The 21,959-nt window shown below is 38.0% G+C and overlaps 1 protein-coding gene across 1 annotated transcript in view; it reads left to right on the top strand.

Moving 5' to 3' along the window:
* Positions 1-736: 736 nt before the first annotated feature.
* Positions 737-21,959, top strand: part of LOC142040341 (macrophage mannose receptor 1-like) — a 35,683-nt gene continuing 14,460 nt past the window's right edge. Inside the window, exons 1-18 of the mRNA XM_075048111.1 lie at positions 737-897; positions 2,801-3,202; positions 4,337-4,510; positions 6,035-6,193; positions 7,054-7,167; positions 7,648-7,782; positions 8,621-8,803; positions 10,596-10,753; positions 11,425-11,538; positions 11,877-11,992; positions 12,294-12,442; positions 14,733-14,932; positions 16,265-16,392; positions 17,031-17,118; positions 18,317-18,461; positions 19,466-19,501; positions 19,621-19,796; positions 20,401-20,465. Coding sequence (XP_074904212.1) covers positions 840-897; positions 2,801-3,202; positions 4,337-4,510; positions 6,035-6,193; positions 7,054-7,167; positions 7,648-7,782; positions 8,621-8,803; positions 10,596-10,753; positions 11,425-11,538; positions 11,877-11,992; positions 12,294-12,442; positions 14,733-14,932; positions 16,265-16,392; positions 17,031-17,118; positions 18,317-18,461; positions 19,466-19,501; positions 19,621-19,796; positions 20,401-20,465 — 2,600 coding nt within the window. The 5' untranslated portion in view covers positions 737-839. The remainder of the gene's footprint in view (positions 898-2,800; positions 3,203-4,336; positions 4,511-6,034; positions 6,194-7,053; positions 7,168-7,647; positions 7,783-8,620; positions 8,804-10,595; positions 10,754-11,424; positions 11,539-11,876; positions 11,993-12,293; positions 12,443-14,732; positions 14,933-16,264; positions 16,393-17,030; positions 17,119-18,316; positions 18,462-19,465; positions 19,502-19,620; positions 19,797-20,400; positions 20,466-21,959) is intronic.

The following is a 21,959-nucleotide window of genomic DNA, read 5'->3' as shown; positions in this document are numbered from 1 at the left end:
TTATAGGGACAGTCTATAGTAGTCAGGAGAAGACCGCTGTTTCTTTCAGGTTTCCACCTATATGTTTGGAAAACAAACTCCTTGAGTGCTTGCTCTGTGATCTGGGAAAGAAGAGATATGTGGCATTTCCTGAAATTGTGACTGGATCTTGGTATGACTGTCTGACAAGATTGACCTACTTCATAAGAAAAAGGGGGATTGTTTTTAAAATGAGCCTTTTTTCCAGGTAGCTTTGGGTGCTGGTCTCCTAGCTGCATTTACGCAGAAATGAACATCAGTAGGACAATGGCAATCTCATTTGGAAGGGAAGAAATTTTTATAATGTCCTGCAGAGTGAATTTCACTTAAATCCTCTAAAATTCAATCCTGCCTCATCTCACACATGAAAATATGAGACTGATGTGTTTTTCTGATGGTACTTTTTCACTGTGTAATTAAGGTGTAAAATTTAAAAACTGTCTGAATTTCTTTCTTTGGTATTTCACTGTTGATTTGATCCCATGAGCTCCCCAGATGAATCTTGAGGAGAGATAGCAGGAAAATATTGAGATATAACCTTCTGGGTATCACCTGCTTTCCCAAGGCAGCACGGTTTGCCCTCAGTGAGAAGTCATTTTTTTTTTGAAGGCAAAATTTGTGGTGTGTGGTCTTGTTTTTTTGAAATGTGGCATGTGACAGAATATTTCCTTATTTAGCACTCAGAGCTTTCTATCGAACCATCCAGCCTTCAAAACTGAGGAGGACCGGTCACTGTCGTCTCTTCAGCAGGACTTTATTGCCAGCAACTCTCATCACCCAGCTTTTGGTGAAGGGAAGAAAAGAAGACAGCCTGTACAATTATGTTCTTTGGGTTGTTGCTTGTTCTTTCTCTTGTTCACAGTGCTTTGCAGCTGGTGGGTAAGTGCATCCTGCTTGTCTCCTGTAAAGGTGTCTGTGAAAGTGCCTCCATGTCCTATGGCATTTCTGGCTGATTTCTGGTTCTGTGGCAGTGCCTATATGTATGTTATTAGTTTGGGACATATAGATGGGGAGCCTCTTGATGGCAGGCAAGAGGCAAGGACAGGACCTAACAGAAAAAAAGAAATGGATAGGAAGGAAGCAAAGGCTGAATTTCTAATGGCTTTATTCATGTATAGTGGCACTATCATTTCAGCAACCCCAGAAGATCAGACCTAAGAAAAGCATGAGATATATTTAAATGTCTTTTTTTGTTTGTTTGTTTTATTCTTTACTCCTGTGTTCTGATTTTTGAGCTCTTGGTGTCTGGATAATGGTTAGCAAAATCAGGCAGGAAAAACTTCGGGAGTGGTGAAATGTGGAATTATTTGTAAGACATTAAGGTGTTCACAGATGATGGCTCCAGAGAGACTTAGTGCTTATAAAGCGGATTATTTTCATTCACTGTTTTGAACAAACTCACTGAATTCACTGGCATTGATAAAAGGGATGAAGTAAAATTTTTGTGGAATAAAGTTGGATTAAGTTTAGGAAAGTTTTTGTAGAATTGCAGTGACAATATTACTGACATCTCTTTAGCTGCGCTTCTATTGTAGGTGTTAAATAGATGGCTTCTGGAGACCTGAATGTTTAAGGTTCAGTCCTTTTAGCTTTGTAACTCCTGAGTAAAACTGCTATGGATTGCCTCAGAGTATGTGGAGTTTTTTTAATCGCCCATGGTATCACTGCAGGCCAGAATAATTAGTGTACTGTATGTTATCAACTAAATTGATTTCAACTTTTTGCAGGATTTTTATGAAATTTGCAGGATTTAATGAAATTTCTTTAGCTTTTAAAATACATTTTAATTAAATATGAAGCCCAGTGATCAAGAGATGTGTCAGGGACCAAAATTGTTTATGAATCCCACAAGTTTTGGAGGGAAATACAACCAGGTGGGTCACAAAGTACACCGCAAAGCAGCAGAACAAATTCACAGGCATGATTCACTACTGCTACTGACAAACTCGCTGTAGGACTGAAATTAGCTCAGCTACTTCCACTTCACACTAGAGCCAACACAGTAGACATGATCAGAGAAACCACCTGGAAAGCTAGGGACCTGATTTCTGGTACAGGTGGATCTTCTAACTTCCACCAGCCTTTCCACACTGCCAAGTCGCGGTCAGATGCCACTACTACCCAGTCCTTTCTGCTTTCTCAGACTGCGATTGGTTTCCCAATGTCATTCCTAATTTTACATTGTAATGGCTCATAGTAGGTACTGCAGGTCTTGTAGGCCAGCAAGGCCAATTAGCCCAGAGTACCTACCCGCTGTGAGGGCCAGAGGTGTTCACCCACATTTATACAGTGAAAAGGAAAGGAAACGTGGATTTGGGAGTGTGGAGACAAATGGCTCAGCAAAGACGGCTGTGACCCTGCTAGGAGACCTGTAAGATCTGGCAGGGTGAGGAAAGTTTGTAGAGATCGGAGGTCTACAAGGCCATGCATCTGAGGACAGATGGAAACAGGGTAATGGTAATAGCAGTGTGGTTGAGGGAATTCATGTGACTGATGTAAATCAATCCAACAAGCCGTGCTCCGCTCTGCTGATGCTGCTGACTGCCATTAATCCACAGTATGGTGACATATAATAATGAAATACATATCCTATTGTCTACTTTATTGCTTTCTAATCAGTAAAATTGATGTTGCACTGGACTCTGTTCAAGAACATCATGTTTTTGTCTGATATGAATGCAATAACTTTTTGTTCACGTGAATGGGAAGCAGAATCGTGTCACATATGCACTATACATATATTCTGTATTAACCATTTACTATGCATTGTTTTGTTTTATAGACATTGAAACATTTTTAATATATAATAAAGTCAACAAGCTCTGTCTTCAGGCGTCTATCGCGCAGTCAGTTAGAACTGCCACTTGCCATCAAGACAATGAATCACAAAAATTCAGATGGATCACTGATCATCAGCTTATGAGTGTGAGACTGAATCTATGCCTGGGGGTGCCATTGAAGGAGGATCATGCTGTGATCACCCTCTATCCATGTAATCGAACAAGTGAGCTGCAGTGGTGGGAATGCAGAAATGAAAGCCTCCTTGCAATCCAAGGAGAAGATTTGTTTTTCAGTCCTGGCAATGAAGAACATGATAATGTTTTGTTAAAGAAGGGGCTGAGTGCAAAGAATAAGTGGAAGATCTATGGGGCCACGGATGTTTTATGTTCCCGGGAATATGAAGGTACAGAAAATTGATTCGTTCATCTTTGCACTAATTTCTTTGTGAGTATTAGAGTGTTTTGGATCTTTGGCTCTGACTATTCTGATTCCTTCAGCGACCATCAGAGTCTTAGAAAATCTGTATACTGAGGGAGTTAGCCTTGAATTTAATGTCATATTTATGGCCAAGTATATATTATATACATATTTTGGTGTATGTATCATAGTATATTAGTATTACAAGCATTATCAGTATCACATGTATTCTATATTCTCTAAATATATATTATATATTAGTATATACATATATACATACTTACTCTTACACTATATATGTTTTCTCTGAAGTCACTATTTCTCACCATACTGTGTCACTACATTGTTAATAGAGATTATAAACACTGATAAGTTTCTTATACAGCAACATGGAAATGAAATTACATCCTCAAGAAAGAAGCACAATACGGGTGAGCTGAGAAAGGGCTGGAAGTACCAGTGTAGGCAGAGGAAGTGCGGCTTTTGTGGCTCAGCAGATGAGGATGCTCGTGGAATAATTATAGTTACCAGTGCAATTACCTTTTATGATTAGCTGAAGTCTGATTGTTCTGAATGGCTTTCCCACATCCAGAATGAATATTCTAAAAACCACGCCACAGGATATTTGAAGTATTAAACTCTGAGCTTTGCATGTGGGAGCTGCTCCAGTGTATGTGAGATACTTAAATGGTCACTGGAATAAAAACACAGACAGATTGTCTAACCTGATGTTTAATTTTTCCAGGAAGTAGGACTTCTAAATATTAGTTCATCCTCTTGCACTTTTTGTATAAATCTTAACATTGTTTAAAATAGTAGTATCTTAGGGTAGAGCTCTGGAGCCTTATTAAGTTTGTAAAAGCGTTTTGGTCAGAACAAAAACCTAGTTGTAGACTTCACCTGTGAAATATTACTTTACATTAGAATAGCATTGCTCTAAAATGTATGTCAGCAGCTTAAGTCTGAAAAAGTGTTGAAATGAATCTTGTTATGGTTATGGGAAAGGTAACATGGAAAGCACTTTGAGATGCAATTCAGCTATTAGCATAGGTTTCACGTTTTTCACAGTTTACACTCATTTATTATTTTCCATACTATCTTTATCATCTTGCCTTCTCAGAGACCTTTACACTGCTAGGAAATGCCTTCGGGGCACCCTGTGTATTCCCTTTCATGTACAATAAGCAATGGTACGCTGAGTGCACAGATGCTGGCCGGTCAGATGGCTGGCTCTGGTGTGCAACCACTGCAGACTATGACACAGACCAGCGATATGGATTTTGCCCATCAAAAGGTAAGTTACCTGTTCCCACACAGTTCCCCCTCAGTGTGGTATTGGCCAACCAGCACTAGCAGAATATAAGTATCTTTATAATAACACGTAGTTTACAAGAATGTATTTTAGTATATGATGCATTGCCACATCCTGCAGCCCTCTACACAAGAAAAAAACACATTGCATAAAGATGTGGAGAAAAGCGTGATTAAAGAGTAAAACAGCACGCAGTTCCCACCAATTGTGGGGGTGTTGCTGAGCAGCACGACAATTTCGAGCTCCTTGCTGTTTCCCAGCCAGGATGTGTGCTGTCATCGTTGTACAACCCTTCTCTGAGGACCCCCGATGTGATGGATGTGGGCACAAAAATGAGTGCTGTAGGAAGATTAATGATGAAGTTAACATTTCAGTCTGCATGATTCTCATATGAATATTTTTTTTACTTAAGTGGAATGTGTCCTTTTATCCATACTATTAAGCCCTATTCATATTGCCTGGGAAGCTGCCTTTCCACCCCTTCTGACAGCTGCCTCCCATCCCTAGCATTTCTCTACAACTTCAATCAATTTCTGAAAACCGTCTTCCATTTCTGTGGTCACTTCCCCCTCCATCTCCCTTTATGACCTTGTTCTTGACAGGGGAGCTTTGCATTCAAGGTGCTGAAAACTCCTCCTGACACTTCTCAGCTTTCCCCTGTATTCCTCCCCATTGCTCCTGTTCAAAATTGTGTCTTTTATTATTAAAACACCCCTTTATTCCAGTTGATTCAAAATGTGCTTTTGGTGTGGTTCAAATCCATAGTCAAATATGCTTTCCAGGTCCCTACAAAGATACCTAGGACACTGAGCCCAAAAGGCATGTGATGTAGAGTGAATGAATAATTTTCAAAGCTTTTGAAAGCCAGTCCCAGCTCTCTGTTCTTTTTTAAATTCAGCTTCATACTGACTTTTGGGAATGATCAAATACCTGATTCAATTCTGCATTGTGCTTGATAGAGAATGTATAGATCTTCAACAGACAAAAGACACAAAGATAATCGGAAGAGGAGCACAGTGCAGCTTGGCACCATTGCAGTGCCCGGGCTCTGAAGCTGTGTGACAGGCACATCCAGGAGCTCTTTGCAATGGGGGGATTTATCTAAGAACTGGTTTGATGCTGAATTCAGGTCTAGAGCTGGCTCTCAGAGCTCTCAGTGAGAACAGCTGTCCAGAAAGAGAAGGAGGAGATGTTGCATATCTTTTTATAGACTTCGCTAGGATTTCTGCCACAGCACTCCATGCAATATATTTTTCTATGCAATCACTTCCCTTGTAGTAATTCCTGAATTATGTGTCTTCATGGAACAGGAGGCAATATTTTCCAGCTCTACCTGTTTACAGGCCTTAACTTCATCCTTATGCATCCTGCTCATAAGTTTTTCAGTGCTCTTGAAAGAACAGCACAGGTGACATTTAATGAGAATGCCATGCAAAATGAGAACCTGCAACTCATTTTTCTGTGGGTAAGTTACTATCACCCCCAATATAATTATTTTCTCCACAGATAAAGACACCACCTGGACTATAGATCTGTTGACAAATGTCCACTACCAAATAAACTCTGAATCGGCTCTCACGTGGCACCAAGCCAGGAAGAGCTGTCAGCAGCAAAATGCAGAATTATTGAGTATCACGGACATTCATGAACAAACTTACCTTAAAGGTAAGGAAGTAAAGCAAACTCTGATTTACATTCAGGATCTGTTCAGTCCATCATCACAGCTAAGGAATATTTAGTATGGTTTTGGCTAATGTCTATGGACCTAAATATGCACAAGTAAGTACACAAAATCTTTTAGAATTTGCAAGTTCACATTAAAATCACTGCCAAGTTTAAACAGAATTCAAGGCATTCTGCAAGTGTAACAGTTTGACTTTCTATTTAAAAAACAAAAATCTGAAAGGTAAATGAAAGTTTCATCTTTGGTTAAAAGGAATCTTTAAAACAAATTGAAAATAAGAGAAAACACATATCTTTGTGCCAAAAGAAAGATGTGTTTTGTGTCAAATGCAGCTTGACATCTGATTTTTTCATTCATTTGACAAGCTGAAAAACATCAATAATTCATAGATCCCAAATCGTGGCTCTACCTACCCATGTATTGCGGGAGAAATGGTATGGAAGAATCTCTCTCCTGTTATTATTAATGATGAATGTAACTTCTAAGAGCTTTATTATTGTTTATACTTACACTGAACCAATATTTCTGCTTAAATAAATTATGTTGTACAGAATTTAGCTCATTCTACAGAAACACTTTCATTTTGGATACATTTTGTGGCATCTCATCTGTGCTCATTCTGCATTAAGTGATATGATTAGGTGATGGGGGGTGGTAGTGTTTTTTTGCTTTTTACAGAAATCAAAAGCTTCGGCATATTTCAATTTATCAGGTATCTCAGACCTAAAGATATTTGTAGTTAGATATTTAAGAACTGTAAGTCTTCCTAGAGACATGACTGATGACTATTGCTAATAAAAAAGTGATTTATAAAATCGTTTATCTTCCTTTCATTTCTTAGAGTTAACAGAAGGTACAGATTCTGCACTGTGGATTGGACTCAACAGACTGGACTTGAGGAGTGGATGGCAGTGGATTGGAGGCAGCCCTTTCCAGTACTTAAACTGGGCTCCAGGTAGCTGTGACTTTGTTTGATTGTGTATTTCCAAAGAAAAAATATACATGCCTCAAATACTGCTTTAAATTCTATTATCAGACAGATATGCCATGAGATACGTATTTTAGCTTTTCTTCTTTAGCTTTAGAAAAAGCTTTTTTTTCTATAGTAATATAAGCCAGAAACTTCTATGTATTGCAAAAATATTTTAGCTCTGAAAGCAGTACTGTCTTTCACAAAAATATACTGTCTTCCATTTATTGTCTCTAGCAACAAAACCATGAGGGTGTTACATGTTCATATCCACATAAATTACACTACATTTCATACAGACATTCCCACTACCAGAGACCTACCTCAGTTCTTGCCAAAGCTGGGAAAGACATGATCTTTGGGGGTCTCACTTCAGCCAGGAATCATTTCTCCTGTGCATTTTAGAGCTTAGAGCTATAGTTGCCTTTCAGAAAAGTTCACTTTTTTCCTGTACCTTTCCCAAAGGAAGCCCTTCTCCAGAATCTGGAAAACTCTGTACAGTTTTGAATCCTGAAGCAAAAGCTAAATGGCAAAATTGGGAATGTGATCAGAAACTCGGTTACATTTGTAAGAAAAGAAACTTTACTGTGGTTCCCTCAGGTATGTTAATATATGTTGCTAATTAAAAGTAGAAGCTGTTAACTGAATTGCTTGGCATTCATATTGAGAAACATGAGCAGGAGGATTTCATTAGAAATAAAAACTATTTCTTGTTTATCTGGTTTGCTTTCTACAACCATTGCACCCTTTCTAGGCTTATCTCCAGTCCCACAACACACAGAATGAAATAGGTAAAAGCAAAGAACATCCAACTTGTCCCATCTGTCTGTGTTTTGGTAGTCACCTCTCCCCTTCGAATATACACCCTGCTGAACATGAAAAGGGACAACAAACCAAAAATTATTTTTCTGAAGAGGGATGTTAGTAAAAATAAGGGAAAGGAAGAAAGATTGACACATTGCAAAGATTAAAGATATTTTAAGTGTATAAAGATATCCCTGTTTGTGTTTTCCTATGTATATGTCCAGTTGTGAATCTGTCTAGATGACTTCTATTCTATCAATATACTTAATCTTTTAAAAATTCATAAGCATTTTATGTTAGGTGCAGATAATTTCTGATTTCTGTTATCTGACAAATAAGTACTAAGTAATATAGAAGCTGTTAAAATTAATACATTAGTGTATTTGTTACAGACATTTGACTATAAAGAACCTTAGAATTTGTATTAAAGTTTTCCTTTTCCAAGCTAAAAAAATCCAGATTTAGAATCATATTTATGTTTACTGTATTTTGTGTCCATCATTTCCTTATAATGAGAATTTCCAAAGAAAATTCTTATTTTAGAACTTTTACACAGAATAAGTGAAAATATTTTCAGTGTCATGTCCCTTGCATGGCATTTGAACTCCTCTGAAACACTGGTATTTGTTCCTAGGTGACGCTGGGCCTGTTACTTGCCTAGATGGATGGGTACCGTACATTGATCACTGTTACAAGATCTTCAGGGAGACCAAAGGATGGGAAGAAGCTTTGATCTCTTGTCAGAAGGAAGGGAGTCACCTGGCCAGCATCCAAAGCCTTGAGGAGCACAGCTTTCTGGTGTCTCGGCTTGGGTACAGTGAGTGTTTCCAGGGGAGGCTTTTGCCTTTGTCTGCATGTAAGAAGCACCAGCCAGCTGAATTGAGATGTAGTAATTGTGTTAACATGAAACACTGCAGCCAAAGACGCGCAAGGAGCCAGAGGTCCAGTGCCGTTAGGCGGGTGCAGTGCTCTCCCTCCTGCTTCAAAACAGATGCCACCTTCGGTGCTGCAACTTGCAGACTTACTCAACACTCTTGACTTGTGCTTTGCTTTGCATGAGGGTAGAAGGACATCAGTCATCCCAGTGAGAAGCTTTCTTAGTGAAAGGATTATGAAATATAACTTCCACTTTGCAAGAGTGCTTTTTATGGAAAACCAACATATTTGTACTGCTTTCTATGCATTTGGGGAACTTAACAGTGTGGCTCTAAGACATTCTCCACATCTTGTGGTCAACCAGCACCCAGATCAGCAAGTTCACAGGTCTCTGCAGAAGTGATGGAAGGAACCTACTGAAGAAAAGTTTAGCTCTCTACATTGCCAGACGGAAAAGATCAGCAAAGCTAGCCAAGGTGATTTCCAGGCAGCAAGCTGTGGAATGGCCTGTGCTGCCTAAAGAATCATACTCAGGTCACTGGGTCTAAGATATCAGCATGGTCTTGCCATGGCCTTTTTAATATCCCTGGCAGAAACGTGAGGAGTCTGTAGATATATTGCTACTTTTTACCCCTGTTAACTATTTGCTTTTTTTTTCATGCTTAGAGGTAGTGAAAGCCTTAATTAACTACTGAAAAAGTGAAAGATAATCAAGACAGCAAAAATTCTTTCTTCAGAAAGAGTAATTTGTCTGCTTAGTGTCCAACCATACGGGGAGATATTTTTTGTTTCTTATACTTTTTGATTCTGATATCATATCCCAGTTTAGAGACTACTGAAGAAATTGTGAATATCCTTCCATATCTTTCTTTCTTTCTTTCTTTCTTTCTTTCTTTCTTTCTTTCTTTCTTTCTTTCTTTCTTTCTTTCTTTCTTTCTTTCTTTCTTTCTTTCTTTCTTTCTTTCTTTCTTTCTTTCTTTCTTTCTTTCTTTCTTTCTTTCTTTCTTTCTTTCTTTCTTTCTTTCTTTCTCATTTTTGTGAATGGTTCCTAAATTTACCTTTCATTTTCCTTGATTTCCTTTCGTTAAGAATGCCTAAAACCATAGGATCGTATACTGGTTTAGGCCAGAAGGAACCCTGGAGGTCGTTTGGTCTAGCCCTGGCTTGGAGCAGGGCCAGCCTCAAAGTTAGATCTGGTTGCTGACAGCCTTCCCCTTCTGAGTTTTGAATGTTGTCAAAACTCTGATTTTACTTACTGCCTAAACAGTTGATCGAGGGCTGGGGAGCTGGGCTTAGGGGGTTTCTCTGTTTTTTCCATTTTGTTGAAAGAAGCTTAAAACATTCATGCTTCAAGTTACATGAAAACAGTATTTTATAATCTGACCAGTGCAACAGAACCTAAAAAGTAATTATTCACACAGTTCTATCATACCAATATAGTGCTTTAGCATTAGGCTGGTAATTTACTCTTCTCCCACTGCTATGAGGAAGAGAAGCAAAATTTTTTGATCCATTGCAGGGATTTCATTACAGCCTAGTTTTCCAAAGCATACTGTCTTTATGCTAATATTTATGTGAAAATATTAATTTAAAAAATGATCATGGAATGCACTAAATACTTTTATGTTTTGTAAGTTTATGAAAGGGTTTATATGTTCTAGAGCTTGAGGGTGCTGTGAAAAGGATGCAGTGGCATAAGAGGCCTTTTCTAGTCCTGTGTTTCCATGTTTTAGAGCCAACAGACAAGCTATGGATTGGACTGAATGATCATAAGGTTCAAATGTATTTTGAATGGAGTGATGGTATGCCAGTGACATACACAAAATGGCACCTGGGAGAGCCATCCACCACAAACAACAGGCCAGAAGATTGTGTACTGATCAAGGGCCAGGTAACATTATTCAATACAAATTTTACTTTAATATTGAAACTAACTTCTCAATAAAAGAATAATGTGCCCTGTTATTTCAGCAGCTGGCTAGGGCCAGAAAAAGGGATGTGGGGACAAAGGATGAGATTAAATATTACCTTTCATTAAAAAAAAAAAAAAAATAAAATAAAATGAAAGAGTTACTGCATCACTGATGAAATTGCCTCTTTAAGTTCATCTGAAAGTCACCAATGAAATCATTAGGGCTATAAAACAGGTCTCTGAATGTAGTTTGAGTACATTCTCCTGCTCCTTTTCCTCTGGTGGTAATGGTGTCACGCGGGGCTCCCCACTGCCTCCTTTGTGCCTGCTCATTTGCCCATCCTTGCATGGCACAACTGCCTGTGCAGGGTCCTGCAGAAGAGGTCAGGGACCAGCTCCCTGCACCCTCATCCCTTCTTATCACTGCCAGCCATAGCTGTACTACTGTAGCCCAGTCTCCTATTTCACTGGATGTGAGCAGATTTATTTTTGTTATCAACTAGGGGAATTGGATCAGGAAAAATAATATTTCTGTTTCAAAATGAAAGGAGAAAGAAAATGAACAGTTTTCATTATAAAGAAAGAGCTTATTCATTTTCTTTAGTATTCATCTTAATCTCATTGTTATTTCATTCTTTTTCCTGCCACAGGATGGCTATTGGGCAGACGATGTCTGTGAGAAGAAAGCTGGCTACATTTGTAAAAGAAAAGCTATATCACAAATAGTTAGAGAGAAGGAAATTACTGATGCAGGTTGCAAAAAAGTAAGTATATAAGAATGGAACATCAATTTCCCAGATCAAATAAGTAAGTACCTTGTCTGACAATCATCTAGAATGATTTATATTATTTATATTCTTTACATGCAGGATTTTTTTATTTTTATTTATTATGAAGTTTCTCTCTCTCTCAGTTACTTAAAACTTTAGAAAGCCATTTACGGAAACTGCTTAGAAGGAATCTGTAATTTTACTGCAAATGTTTCTAATTCATAATATTCATGATTATTGTGCTTCATTCATTTTGAAATGTTATAGCTCACTTAATACATGATATCACAATTATTTAAAAGTGATATGGAAATCCCAAAATCATGTTACAGGGCTGGAGAAGATATGGGACCTACTGCTATTTTATTGGACATGTTTCAGCAACATTTTCAGAAGCAAACACCACTTGTGAAGGAGAAAAAGGTTACTTAGCCACAGTTGAAAGTAGGTAAGATAATAAATTTTCATTGTCTTTTAAATAGGTCAAGGTTGTATGTTCTGAAATATTTCTGGAAGTACAATTCTAACACAACATCAAACAGCAATTTAGCTAAGTTACGGATGAGGTGTCTAGTTGAACAACAAAAAAGGCTCACTTTTGTTTGTTGATGAGTCAGAATCCTATTGTAAGACCCTCTCCCCTAGTCTGCAGGAAGGAAAAGGAGAAAAGGATTCATCATCAGATTAGACAAGTAGGGTTTGGATAAATGACTTTGTTTTCACTTGCATCTTTATGATCCCTTTTACAGGTATGAACAAGCCTATCTGACCAGCCTTGTCGGGCTGAGGCCTGAGAAATATTTCTGGCTTGGTCTCTCTGATGTGGAGGACCAAGGCACTTTCAGGTGGGCCAACGGTGAAGCAGTCTCCTTCACGCACTGGGATGCAGCAATGCCTGGTAGGTGCCGTGACAGTGGATGATGGTAGGTGCTTTCTGAGGTCGTGGTCCCTATTTGCGTTTGCATTGGCAAAGTCCTCTGAGTTTTATGCTTTAAGCTTTCAGTATATTTTACAAGAACTGGCAGTGCTCAAACCCCATCTTTTAATTTCAAAAGGAACAATTTGAATTGCAGTTTTATATTAGGACATCTGACATATTTACCCATAAGATTAACCTTTTGGCTCATGTTCACAAAGAGATAAACAGGAGTTACAGGAAGTTCCTGAGACTATTCCACACTCATCTGTCTAGTGGAAAAGTTAGCCTGGGAGAAGAGTCTGAAACAGAGCAACTGTAATAAGGATTTTAAGTTAGAATTACAAAAATCACAGTATCAAAAATGATCATACCATTATTATTTTTACTTATGATGCTAAGAAAACTGCATTCATGGGATCCTATTTTGCAGAAGCACAGAAAACAAGATTTCAAAATGCCATGGGGGAATCTGCTCTCCCCAAGATATACTATGTCCCTCTTAGTGATCATTTGTCTGAAAAGTTTCTCAAAAACATTCAGTGAGGTTACAAATTGTAAAAGACATAAGGTAATAAAGCTTCTGTAAATGCCATGAGAAGAAAGCTTACCAGGGAGTCTATGGTGCCAGCAGATAATCAGAGTATAAAGGAAGCACTTGGACATCAGTCTGGAACAGTGATGAAAAATTAGTTTCCTTGCATCTGTGTCCACCGAGGAAGAAAATGGGCCTTCTGTGGGGAAAGTTTCTTTGTGAGGGTATGATTGGAGAGTCTATTTCAAGCTGAAATACCAACAGAATAGATTACGGAACAAATAGATGACCTGAAGAATAGCAAGTCAGGACTAATCACAGCTGCAAAAGTTACATTAAGTAAGTGAACTGTTCACTTTAATGTGTAACTACCTGCCAAAACTGCCTTGACAGCTAAGGCGTGAAAAAAGGCAAATTTGGTGCCAACATTTAAAATGTTTCCAGGGAGATGTGGGGAAATACAGACCAATGAGTCATTGGTAAATTAGCTGAATCTATAATAAAGAATTGAATAAAGAAGATATAGTGGGAAAGATAAATAAAATTCCTTGTGTAAAGGGAGGTCATACTCACAGACCTCCTGGAGCTCCCCGCAGGACCCAAAAGCATATGAATAAGGGAAATTTAGTTAGTGTGGTCTATCTCAATTACTAAAAACATTTCAGCTAATCTGACCTGACACAGGAAAGCTCTTACATGAATAAAAATTTTGATCAAAAGGCAGGGAATGGAAGGTAGTTTTTTTTATGGGGGATATTTTTCACTGGAGAAGAGTTCACAATCAGAGTCCCTTAATGGTCTGCGCCAAAGCCCATGCTGTTCAACATATTTACAGACAATCTGGAAAAGGTGAAATAGTGAAGTGGCAAGATTTGCTCGTGATACTAAATTATTTCTGATAGTGAAGATGTGCCTGTAAGAAGATACAGGATGACCTCAGGAGAATAAGTGACCGAGCGTGATCTGTAAAATAGTAGGTGAAGTCTGATGCAGGCAGGGTGATGCTCACAGGAGTAAATATAGGTCTTGAATTGACAAAATTATGGACTTATAGCTGACCAATTCATTTCAAGAGTCAGTTCTTGGCACCATGGTAGACAGGTCCATTAAACATCAGGTCTGTGCTCAACAGGAATCAAAAAGCAAAGAAAATGTTAAGAACACCTAGGAAGTTAATAAAGAATACAAATAGGCCATTATACAAGCCCATTGTGTGCATTTGACTGCATCTTGTGTGATGTATGCACCTCTGGTTCCCTCTGAGAGAATATACTAAAATTACTGTAATCGTCATGGGATAAGCTTTATCACATCCATTGAGGTTTCTGTGCCTGCCCTATGTATGCACCAAGGGTTTTGTTTCCATCTATATGAAAATTACTAGTGACCAAGGTTACGCTACCTGATATAAAACAGGCTTAATGTAAGTAAGAATGAGGTCCTCACTTGAAAGCATAGGTTTCCACTGTAAAAAAAATACCCAACTTACTTTCTACCCATACAATTAATTATGCAGGACATTCAAAATAAAAAAAATAGGATCCCAAACTGATCATGACCTCCTCAAACAGAAAATACTACTCTTTGCCTGTGTGAAAACCATCTAAAATATAACTCTGCTATTCAAGTGTTAATTGTATGGCAAGAAGCGAATGTCCGCTGCTCAAAGATTTTAAGTAAGAATTAAACAATTTAGATTGTATAAGATATCCAACATCTTTTTTGTTTCTCATAAAGGAAGTAATCCAGGATGTGTAGCCATGACAACTGGGACTGCAGCTGGATTATGGAACGTTCTTGACTGTGAGACAAAGCAAAAATATATCTGTAAACAGTGGGCAAAGAGTGCAACAGCTCCACCTATTCCAACTACTACTCCGGTCCCCACATGCCCTGAAGGTTGGGTGTCAAACAGCCATAGTAGTTCCTGTTTTAAAGTAAGTGCCTAAATAGTTAAAGAAGAAAGGCTTTGAACTGCTTGGTTGGTGGTGGGGAGAAAGAAAGAGGAAGCGATATCTTCATTTTGCAATATCTGAGATTGGAAAAACCAGACTCCAAATGTCTTGGGGAATTATCCATAAGAGGGGAGAAACTAAGGAAGAAAGATAACGTTGAAGGGACTGGACACAAGGGGAGGGAGAAGGACACAGGAAAGAAAATGAGGAAGTTTGTGCCCCAAGGGTTGAATGAATTGGAGCAGAATATGGAAAAGAGAAAAAAAGAAACAAGAAAGAACTTAATATTTGCAAAATTTTTGAGAGAACAACGTCAAGAAGCTGTATTAAACAGTAGGAGCAGCAAAGCTTGGCTGTTAACGTGGCTCTTTATATCAGTTGTGGTCACTAGGTTGTGCAAAGATCCCATATTTATCTGAGGTGTGAGAGAGTTCAGGGAACAAAGTAGAGAAACAGTGAAATGTATCCACAAGCAGCACAATGCCCAAGGCTGGACTTTGCTAAGATAAGCACATTACCCCCTAAAATAAAGCATAAGAAATTACATGCAAAGTTAATTAAACCAGCGTTTATGAAGGACATTTATTAGAGAGTTTCTGATGCAAAGCTACAGATAACTTGTATTTGAAGTACACTCAGTTATGTCTGAGCAGGCATACAAAAGGACTTTGAACAAGAGATGAGGGTAATGTGCAAACATTGATTTGGGATCACGTAGAATAGAAATGTGCTAAGTAAGTGTGAAGTGTTAATATTTCTTATCACTTTATTGAATTAATGAGTCCTTCTCTTTTTATTATGTTTTTTTTTTCATTCCTTTCAAAGTCAGCTGGAATGTTATTTACTTGGGCTCCTTTATTCCCAAGTCATCAGTTTTAGCTTTGGTCAAACTTGCACTTATTCTTTGTTAAACTACCAAAATGTTAGACATCATATTGCCAATGTAAAGTGAGAGCTGTAAACCACCATGAGGTCATTCTTTTGCCTGTATCTTCAGACCCCTCCCAGGCCACCTTGCCTCTCCACCACAAGTACTCTCCTTTCCCTTCATCCAGAATGTGGCCTGGGCCCTCCTCCAGCTAAAACAAGTTAAAGGGAATTGTATACCCCTCTAGCAATTCCTTCCCTTTACCACTGCTAAGCTAACTAGCTAGACAACTCTAGTGCAAAAATTTTATGAACAGAGCAATTAATTCTATTTCTTTTATGGACTTTTACTTGGCTTGTATGAAACCTCATTTATAGATGACTGAGACTATGATTCTTTATTTTATTATAACACATATAATATGTTTTAAAGTAATTTCTCCATAGTGTTTTTACAGATCAAATATTAAAAAGAAGTCATGGCTTGAAGCTCGAGATTTTTGTAGACATATAGGAGGGGATCTGGTCACCATTAACAGTAAAGAGGAGATACCATTACTAATAAAAGCAATGGAGTGAGTATCTGCTGTATGTTTATCTTAGCAGATTTAACAGACATTTCATATGAACAATTATGAATGTTCTTAGATGATTTCTGAAACACGAATTCCTCAAGAGCCAAAAAATCTGTGATACTTTGAAATTTTGTCTACTCATGAATGTTTTTAACTGTTTCATGAAAAAAAAGAGTTGTTTATATCCAGGAAATTAAAAAAAACCCAACCTTGTATCATGATTACTAGATATAATTTAGAAATACATGAAATTGTGGGGGGTGGTATTTTAGTAGGGTAGAAAACGTGACCAAGATATTTACTTTTGAGTCACCTTGATGTAGGCAATGCTGAGACTATTTTCTGAATCTGTGAAGGCATTTTCTAAGAAAACAGAACATAGAGGAAATACAGGATCAATACTGCTAATAAGTCTGATAAATAAGCCATTGCCACTGAGCCATAGAAATATTAGATATTTCTATGAAGAACATATGCGTCTGTATGCCCTTCACCAGAAGTAATAGGGTAATTGTTACAACTTCACTGCACTTTACAATGCACTCTAGAAAGTTTAATGATGTGTTTCTGGATGTTTTTTGTGTTGCTGTTTTTTGTTTTGATGTTTATACACTGCTCTGCCTTGCAATTTTTGTTAGTGCCACTCGCTGTAGCTTTCAAAAAGTTTGGCTTGGTATATTTTCCTTGAATCCAGATGAAGGATTTGCCTGGAGTGATGGGTCTCCAGTAAGTATTTTAATTTTTCATCAAATTTGTTTGCTTAAGATGTTATGGGGTTTGTACACTTACTTTTTGGGTTTTTACTGTTATCCTCATCAATGAAAACACTAATCCTGCAAACATTTACATGGTTGTTAACCTTTATTATCATGAGTAAAATCACAGCAACACATTTGAATACATGGAAATCATCTGTACCTCATCAGAATCTGTAGCTTTCTGCACAGCACTCTAACATATTTTCTTTTCCAAGAATATAATATGAACTCATAATGTCAGAACATATAAATTCATCATACTGGATCCTGTACCCTGTCTCTGGCAGTGGTCAGAAGCACCTTAAAAGCTAATCAAACAGCAAGCACAGGAAGTGATGGCTCAGGGTCTTTCAGAAACTGAGCTCAGATCTATAATCTTAATTTATTTATTTCCATTAATTTATCCAGTCATGTAAATGTGTAAATATCCACAGACGTGTCAAATGTTCCTGCAGGATTCCACTGCCTATTACCTTCCCTTTACTCCTACTCTCTATTCCCCTTTTTTTAACCCAAGTAAGGACTTTTCCTCTTATCCTGTTGCACATTAGTTTCCATAAAATTTTAGGGAAGCAATCTTATCAAGAACTTTTTGAAAATCCCGAGTTTGTTACATCAAATGGTTCTGCCCTCCCATTTGGATGTTAGTTTCTTCAGCGGAAACTCCACTAGGTTTTTAGGAGCTCCCAAAAGCCACACTCCCATCCTCATCAACCACAGGGAAGGGAAGGTGTGAATGACGAATCGATGCACAATGTGGTCGCTGCCACCGGACAGCTGTTAGAAAATGTAATTTTGAACCAGGTCACAGGTGATGAAGTGAGAACTAACTTGTCTGCACATGATTAGCATGAGTGGAATGGGGGTGAACTTCATAGCTAGGTGAAGTTCACTAGCAATAGTCTGTTTGCCTGTTTCTATTCTGGCTGTGTCTAGGGCTTGAGGTGCAAACAAGAGGAAAAATCCTCCACAGCAAGACATCGATTGTCCACTGACATCATTGCCCCACTGTAAAAATTCTTATACCTATTGCTTTCCCCATATTTGCACCTCTTTTTAGTGACGGACAGAATCTTTCAGACAAAACCAGTTTGTCTCTGTTTGCCAATGGAGAGTATGTCTACTGAAACAGATGAAAAGAGTAACAAAGATGATTTCTTCTATAGGTTAGGTACACAAACTGGGATGATAGCCCAAGAAATTCAGGAGGACGCAAGTTCTGTGGCGTACTCAATGGTGGGAGTTATTCTGAGCGATGGTTTCTTTCAGTCTGTGAAGTACAGCTTGACTGGGTTTGTCAAATAAAAAAAGGTACATTTATTATTCTCTTTAAACAAGAAGCTTAAATAACTTTATAAATAGATGCTTTCTAATATAAGTTGCTGGAGAAAGACACAAAATTTTGAAGAACTACTTTTTCCAAATAGAGGTCAAGAGCATTGGGTAACATAATATAGGCCAGGATTTTTCACTGACAGATGATGAAAATAAATAAATTTATTTCTTCATGTAAATTAGGATGTATAAATAATCCATGTATTTGCAAGGGTTTCATAGATTGCAAACTTTTTTAATATTAAGAAGCTTTTGCCTGTATTTTTGTAATGTAGGAAGTAAGGAGTTGTGAATTCCTTACAATACTGGTTTTTACACTAACACAGGTAAAGCTAAAAACCAAATACAATGTTTGTAGACCAAACACTTAGTGGTGCTCCAAGTTTTCCTTTAACATTATTCAGGACTCAACTGCTTTTGGAAAAGCAATGGTTCAAAGCAGTGGCATTTCTTCTTCTATCAGAACCAGAAATAACTCACAGTCAGTATGTAAAGTCACATTTCCTTTTGTTTATGAATATTTGGGACTGAGAGAATTTTTTGATAGAGCTAAAGTAAATCTAGTGGAAATTTTCTCCCTCTTGATAAGACGACTCCTCTGGAGGGTTATGGAATGTCTACTGATGGATCAGTAAAGAGGCTGTAAAACCAAAGTTTAAAGTGTTTCAGATAAATCTACTGTGACTTAGAGACTGGAAGAGCAATTTTTCCTTACATTGCTCTGTGCAGGAATGTGATCCAGCCAAAGCTATGACTTCGCTGATGTGAAGCACAGCTTATAATACAAAATTATAAGTAGATGACCATGCGTATTGCATAATGTCTAACTGAAATGTGTGGTTAAGCCTGCCTTCTAGTCAATGGCAAAGGAGTGCAGTGACCTGCTCTGTTCCTCACTCTGCTCCTTGCAGTTAGTCACAAGCTACATCATAAAACATGCTACATGGATGTGTCACGCCTTCTATTCTCTTGTTTTGCAGGAGTGCCATTAAAATCTGAACCAACCGACACGTATGGTAGGTTTTTGCATACATTTACTGATCTTGTTCATTATTTTTTATGAAAATCGTTATTCTGAAATAAGCTTTTGTGTTCTACGGATACAGAATTTAAGGCTACCTTATTTATCTTCCAGCATATAAAACCACTGCGGATGGATGGGTCATATATGAAGATAAGCTATACTACATCAGCAAAGAATATGTCTCCATGGAAAAAGCCCAAGAGTTTTGCAGGATGAATTCTGCAGACCTGGCTGTTGTTAATAGTAATAGTGAGAGAAGGTTCCTACAGAGAGCGCTAAAAGAAAATGTAAGAATCATTTTAAAGAGACAGCCTAAACTAGAAATGCTTTTGACAATCTGCTTGCAAAACTTGAATTGCCTCAGAAGTAGAGCCATTGGCATTTTCATTAACGAAATCTGCCCGAGATGAGATCTATGAAACTTTCCCCAAACGTGCCCTTTGGTCCCAAGGGATTTGGTCTCCTGCTTTGTGCCAGCTGTGCTGAAGTGGCGAGGCAGGCCAGTGGGAAGACTGATGTGGGAAGGTACCAGGCTTGGGAAGTAGCTGGTGTGAGAGGGAGACTTGAGGTTGGCATTAGACGGTGCTGCAGTCCTCGAGGCACAATGAAAGACATGTACCAGTTTCTGACTCAAGATCTGCTTCTCTCCTACCCCATCCTAAGGGCCCTCAGTGCTGCAGGACTCGGCGCTGATGTTCCAGATAAAACTAGGCTTCTGTGCCTGAGTGCGTAAACGCATCGCTGTGCTTAACTGTAAGCATGTGCTTTACGGCTGTCAACTTCAGTGACTGCTCTGTGAACCTAATCAATGGCACATCCATTTGTGCTTGGTTTACCTCAAAGTTTGGTTGGTTTTTTTTAAATTAAAATATTATTGTTCTGTTTTATGAGGAATCCTGGAGTCAGTCAAGAGGATACTTCATTGGTCTAAAAGTGAGTCTTGATAAAAAGTTTAGGTAAGTTAAGATGATCGCTGCAGCTCCTAACATGTAGAAACAAATACAGTATTTTATGTAGCTGGAGGTACTAAAAGTGTTGTTTTCAAGGACTGAAGGCAGTTCCACATAATGAGTGCAAAACAGAACGGAATAGTCCTAGAATATTCTAAAGTCCAATAGTTTTCCTCAAAAAGAAATAGGAAAAGAACATTTTTTTTCTTGAGCAAACCCTTACCCAAAGAAATGCTTGGCAGCTGTACTCTCCATAGACACTTTCTCAAGTTTCTTTCAAAGATTTGCCCCATAAATTGGAGTGATACTTTACTATGTTGGATTTTATACCTATAAACACCCCCACACACTTAAAATATGCTCTATACCATAAAGCCTAGCTTTGTTATGCTTTTATCTATATAACGTAGCTTCAGAGAGGGCCTCCAGAATTAGGAAGATGTGGACAATGGGTACAAAAGCTGCTTCTGACAGAGATTTTTAAGGTAGCCTCTGCAAACTCCCATTCAAGGAGAAAAGTCAGCAGAAGTTTACAGTACGGTAAAATTAACAAGTACTGTGAAAAGACCAACACCCAAATAAACTCGAAACTAAAGTAAAAGATACTGAAGAGCATGATACTAACACTGCCTGCTTTCCCATCTGCTGTTAGGACACGTCTGGGAGGTGAAAGATCATGCTTCTAATCTTGACCTGAAACAGGTTTAGAGGAGATTTGAATTTAACCTTTCTATTTTAATGCCACTTTTGAGTGTCTGTAAATCACTAACCTTGGAAAGGGCAGAGGAGGAGTAGGGAGAGACAAGTTGGTAGTCACTGAGTCATTGCATCATTCTAACCTCCTGATTTAAGACACAAATTTCGGAGACAGGACATTGCTTGGGTCCAGTGAGCATCTCCTTTATTTAGATCAAGTGTATCATCAGAAGCCAGAGAGAGATGAGGGAGCTGAACTTGTTTCCCACTTCAGGCTGAATGACCTAAATTCTGAAATATTGATTAAAATGCAGTGCCAACCTCTTCTTCCTTCAATATCAATGTATTAAAGTAAAAAGCGTGTAAGCAAAAAGAAAAAATGTCAATTTTGATACTTTAGAAAGGGTGGTTTTAAAGCTGACAATGTCCATTAGTTTCCAGACACAAGACTTAATAGAAATAGCCTATGGAGATATTTATCTTCAGGGTAAAATCCACAGAAAAGTATTTTTGTCCTTGTTTGCATCTATGAAAACTTCAGGAATGCTCAGACTGAGAAGAAGAATATGGGCTAAGTGATACAATGAAATCAGTTAAGATAAATAAAACTTTTAATATTCTTCTCTGTGTTACATGTTATGGCTAACGGAAAATATTTTCTGTTATTAAATGATGTCTGATCACTCCTGCCCATCAATGGAAAATACACTTGGTGTTTTCTTTTTCTATTTTGCAACCAGTAATATTTTACATAAATTTCTTCAAATTAGAATAATCAGGTAAGGAGAGGAAAACCTGTGTCGG

Source organism: Buteo buteo, chromosome 2, assembly GCF_964188355.1.
Source record: "Buteo buteo chromosome 2, bButBut1.hap1.1, whole genome shotgun sequence".
NCBI classification, from domain to species: domain Eukaryota; kingdom Metazoa; phylum Chordata; class Aves; order Accipitriformes; family Accipitridae; genus Buteo; species Buteo buteo.
This window is presented reverse-complemented; position numbering and strand designations above follow the sequence as displayed.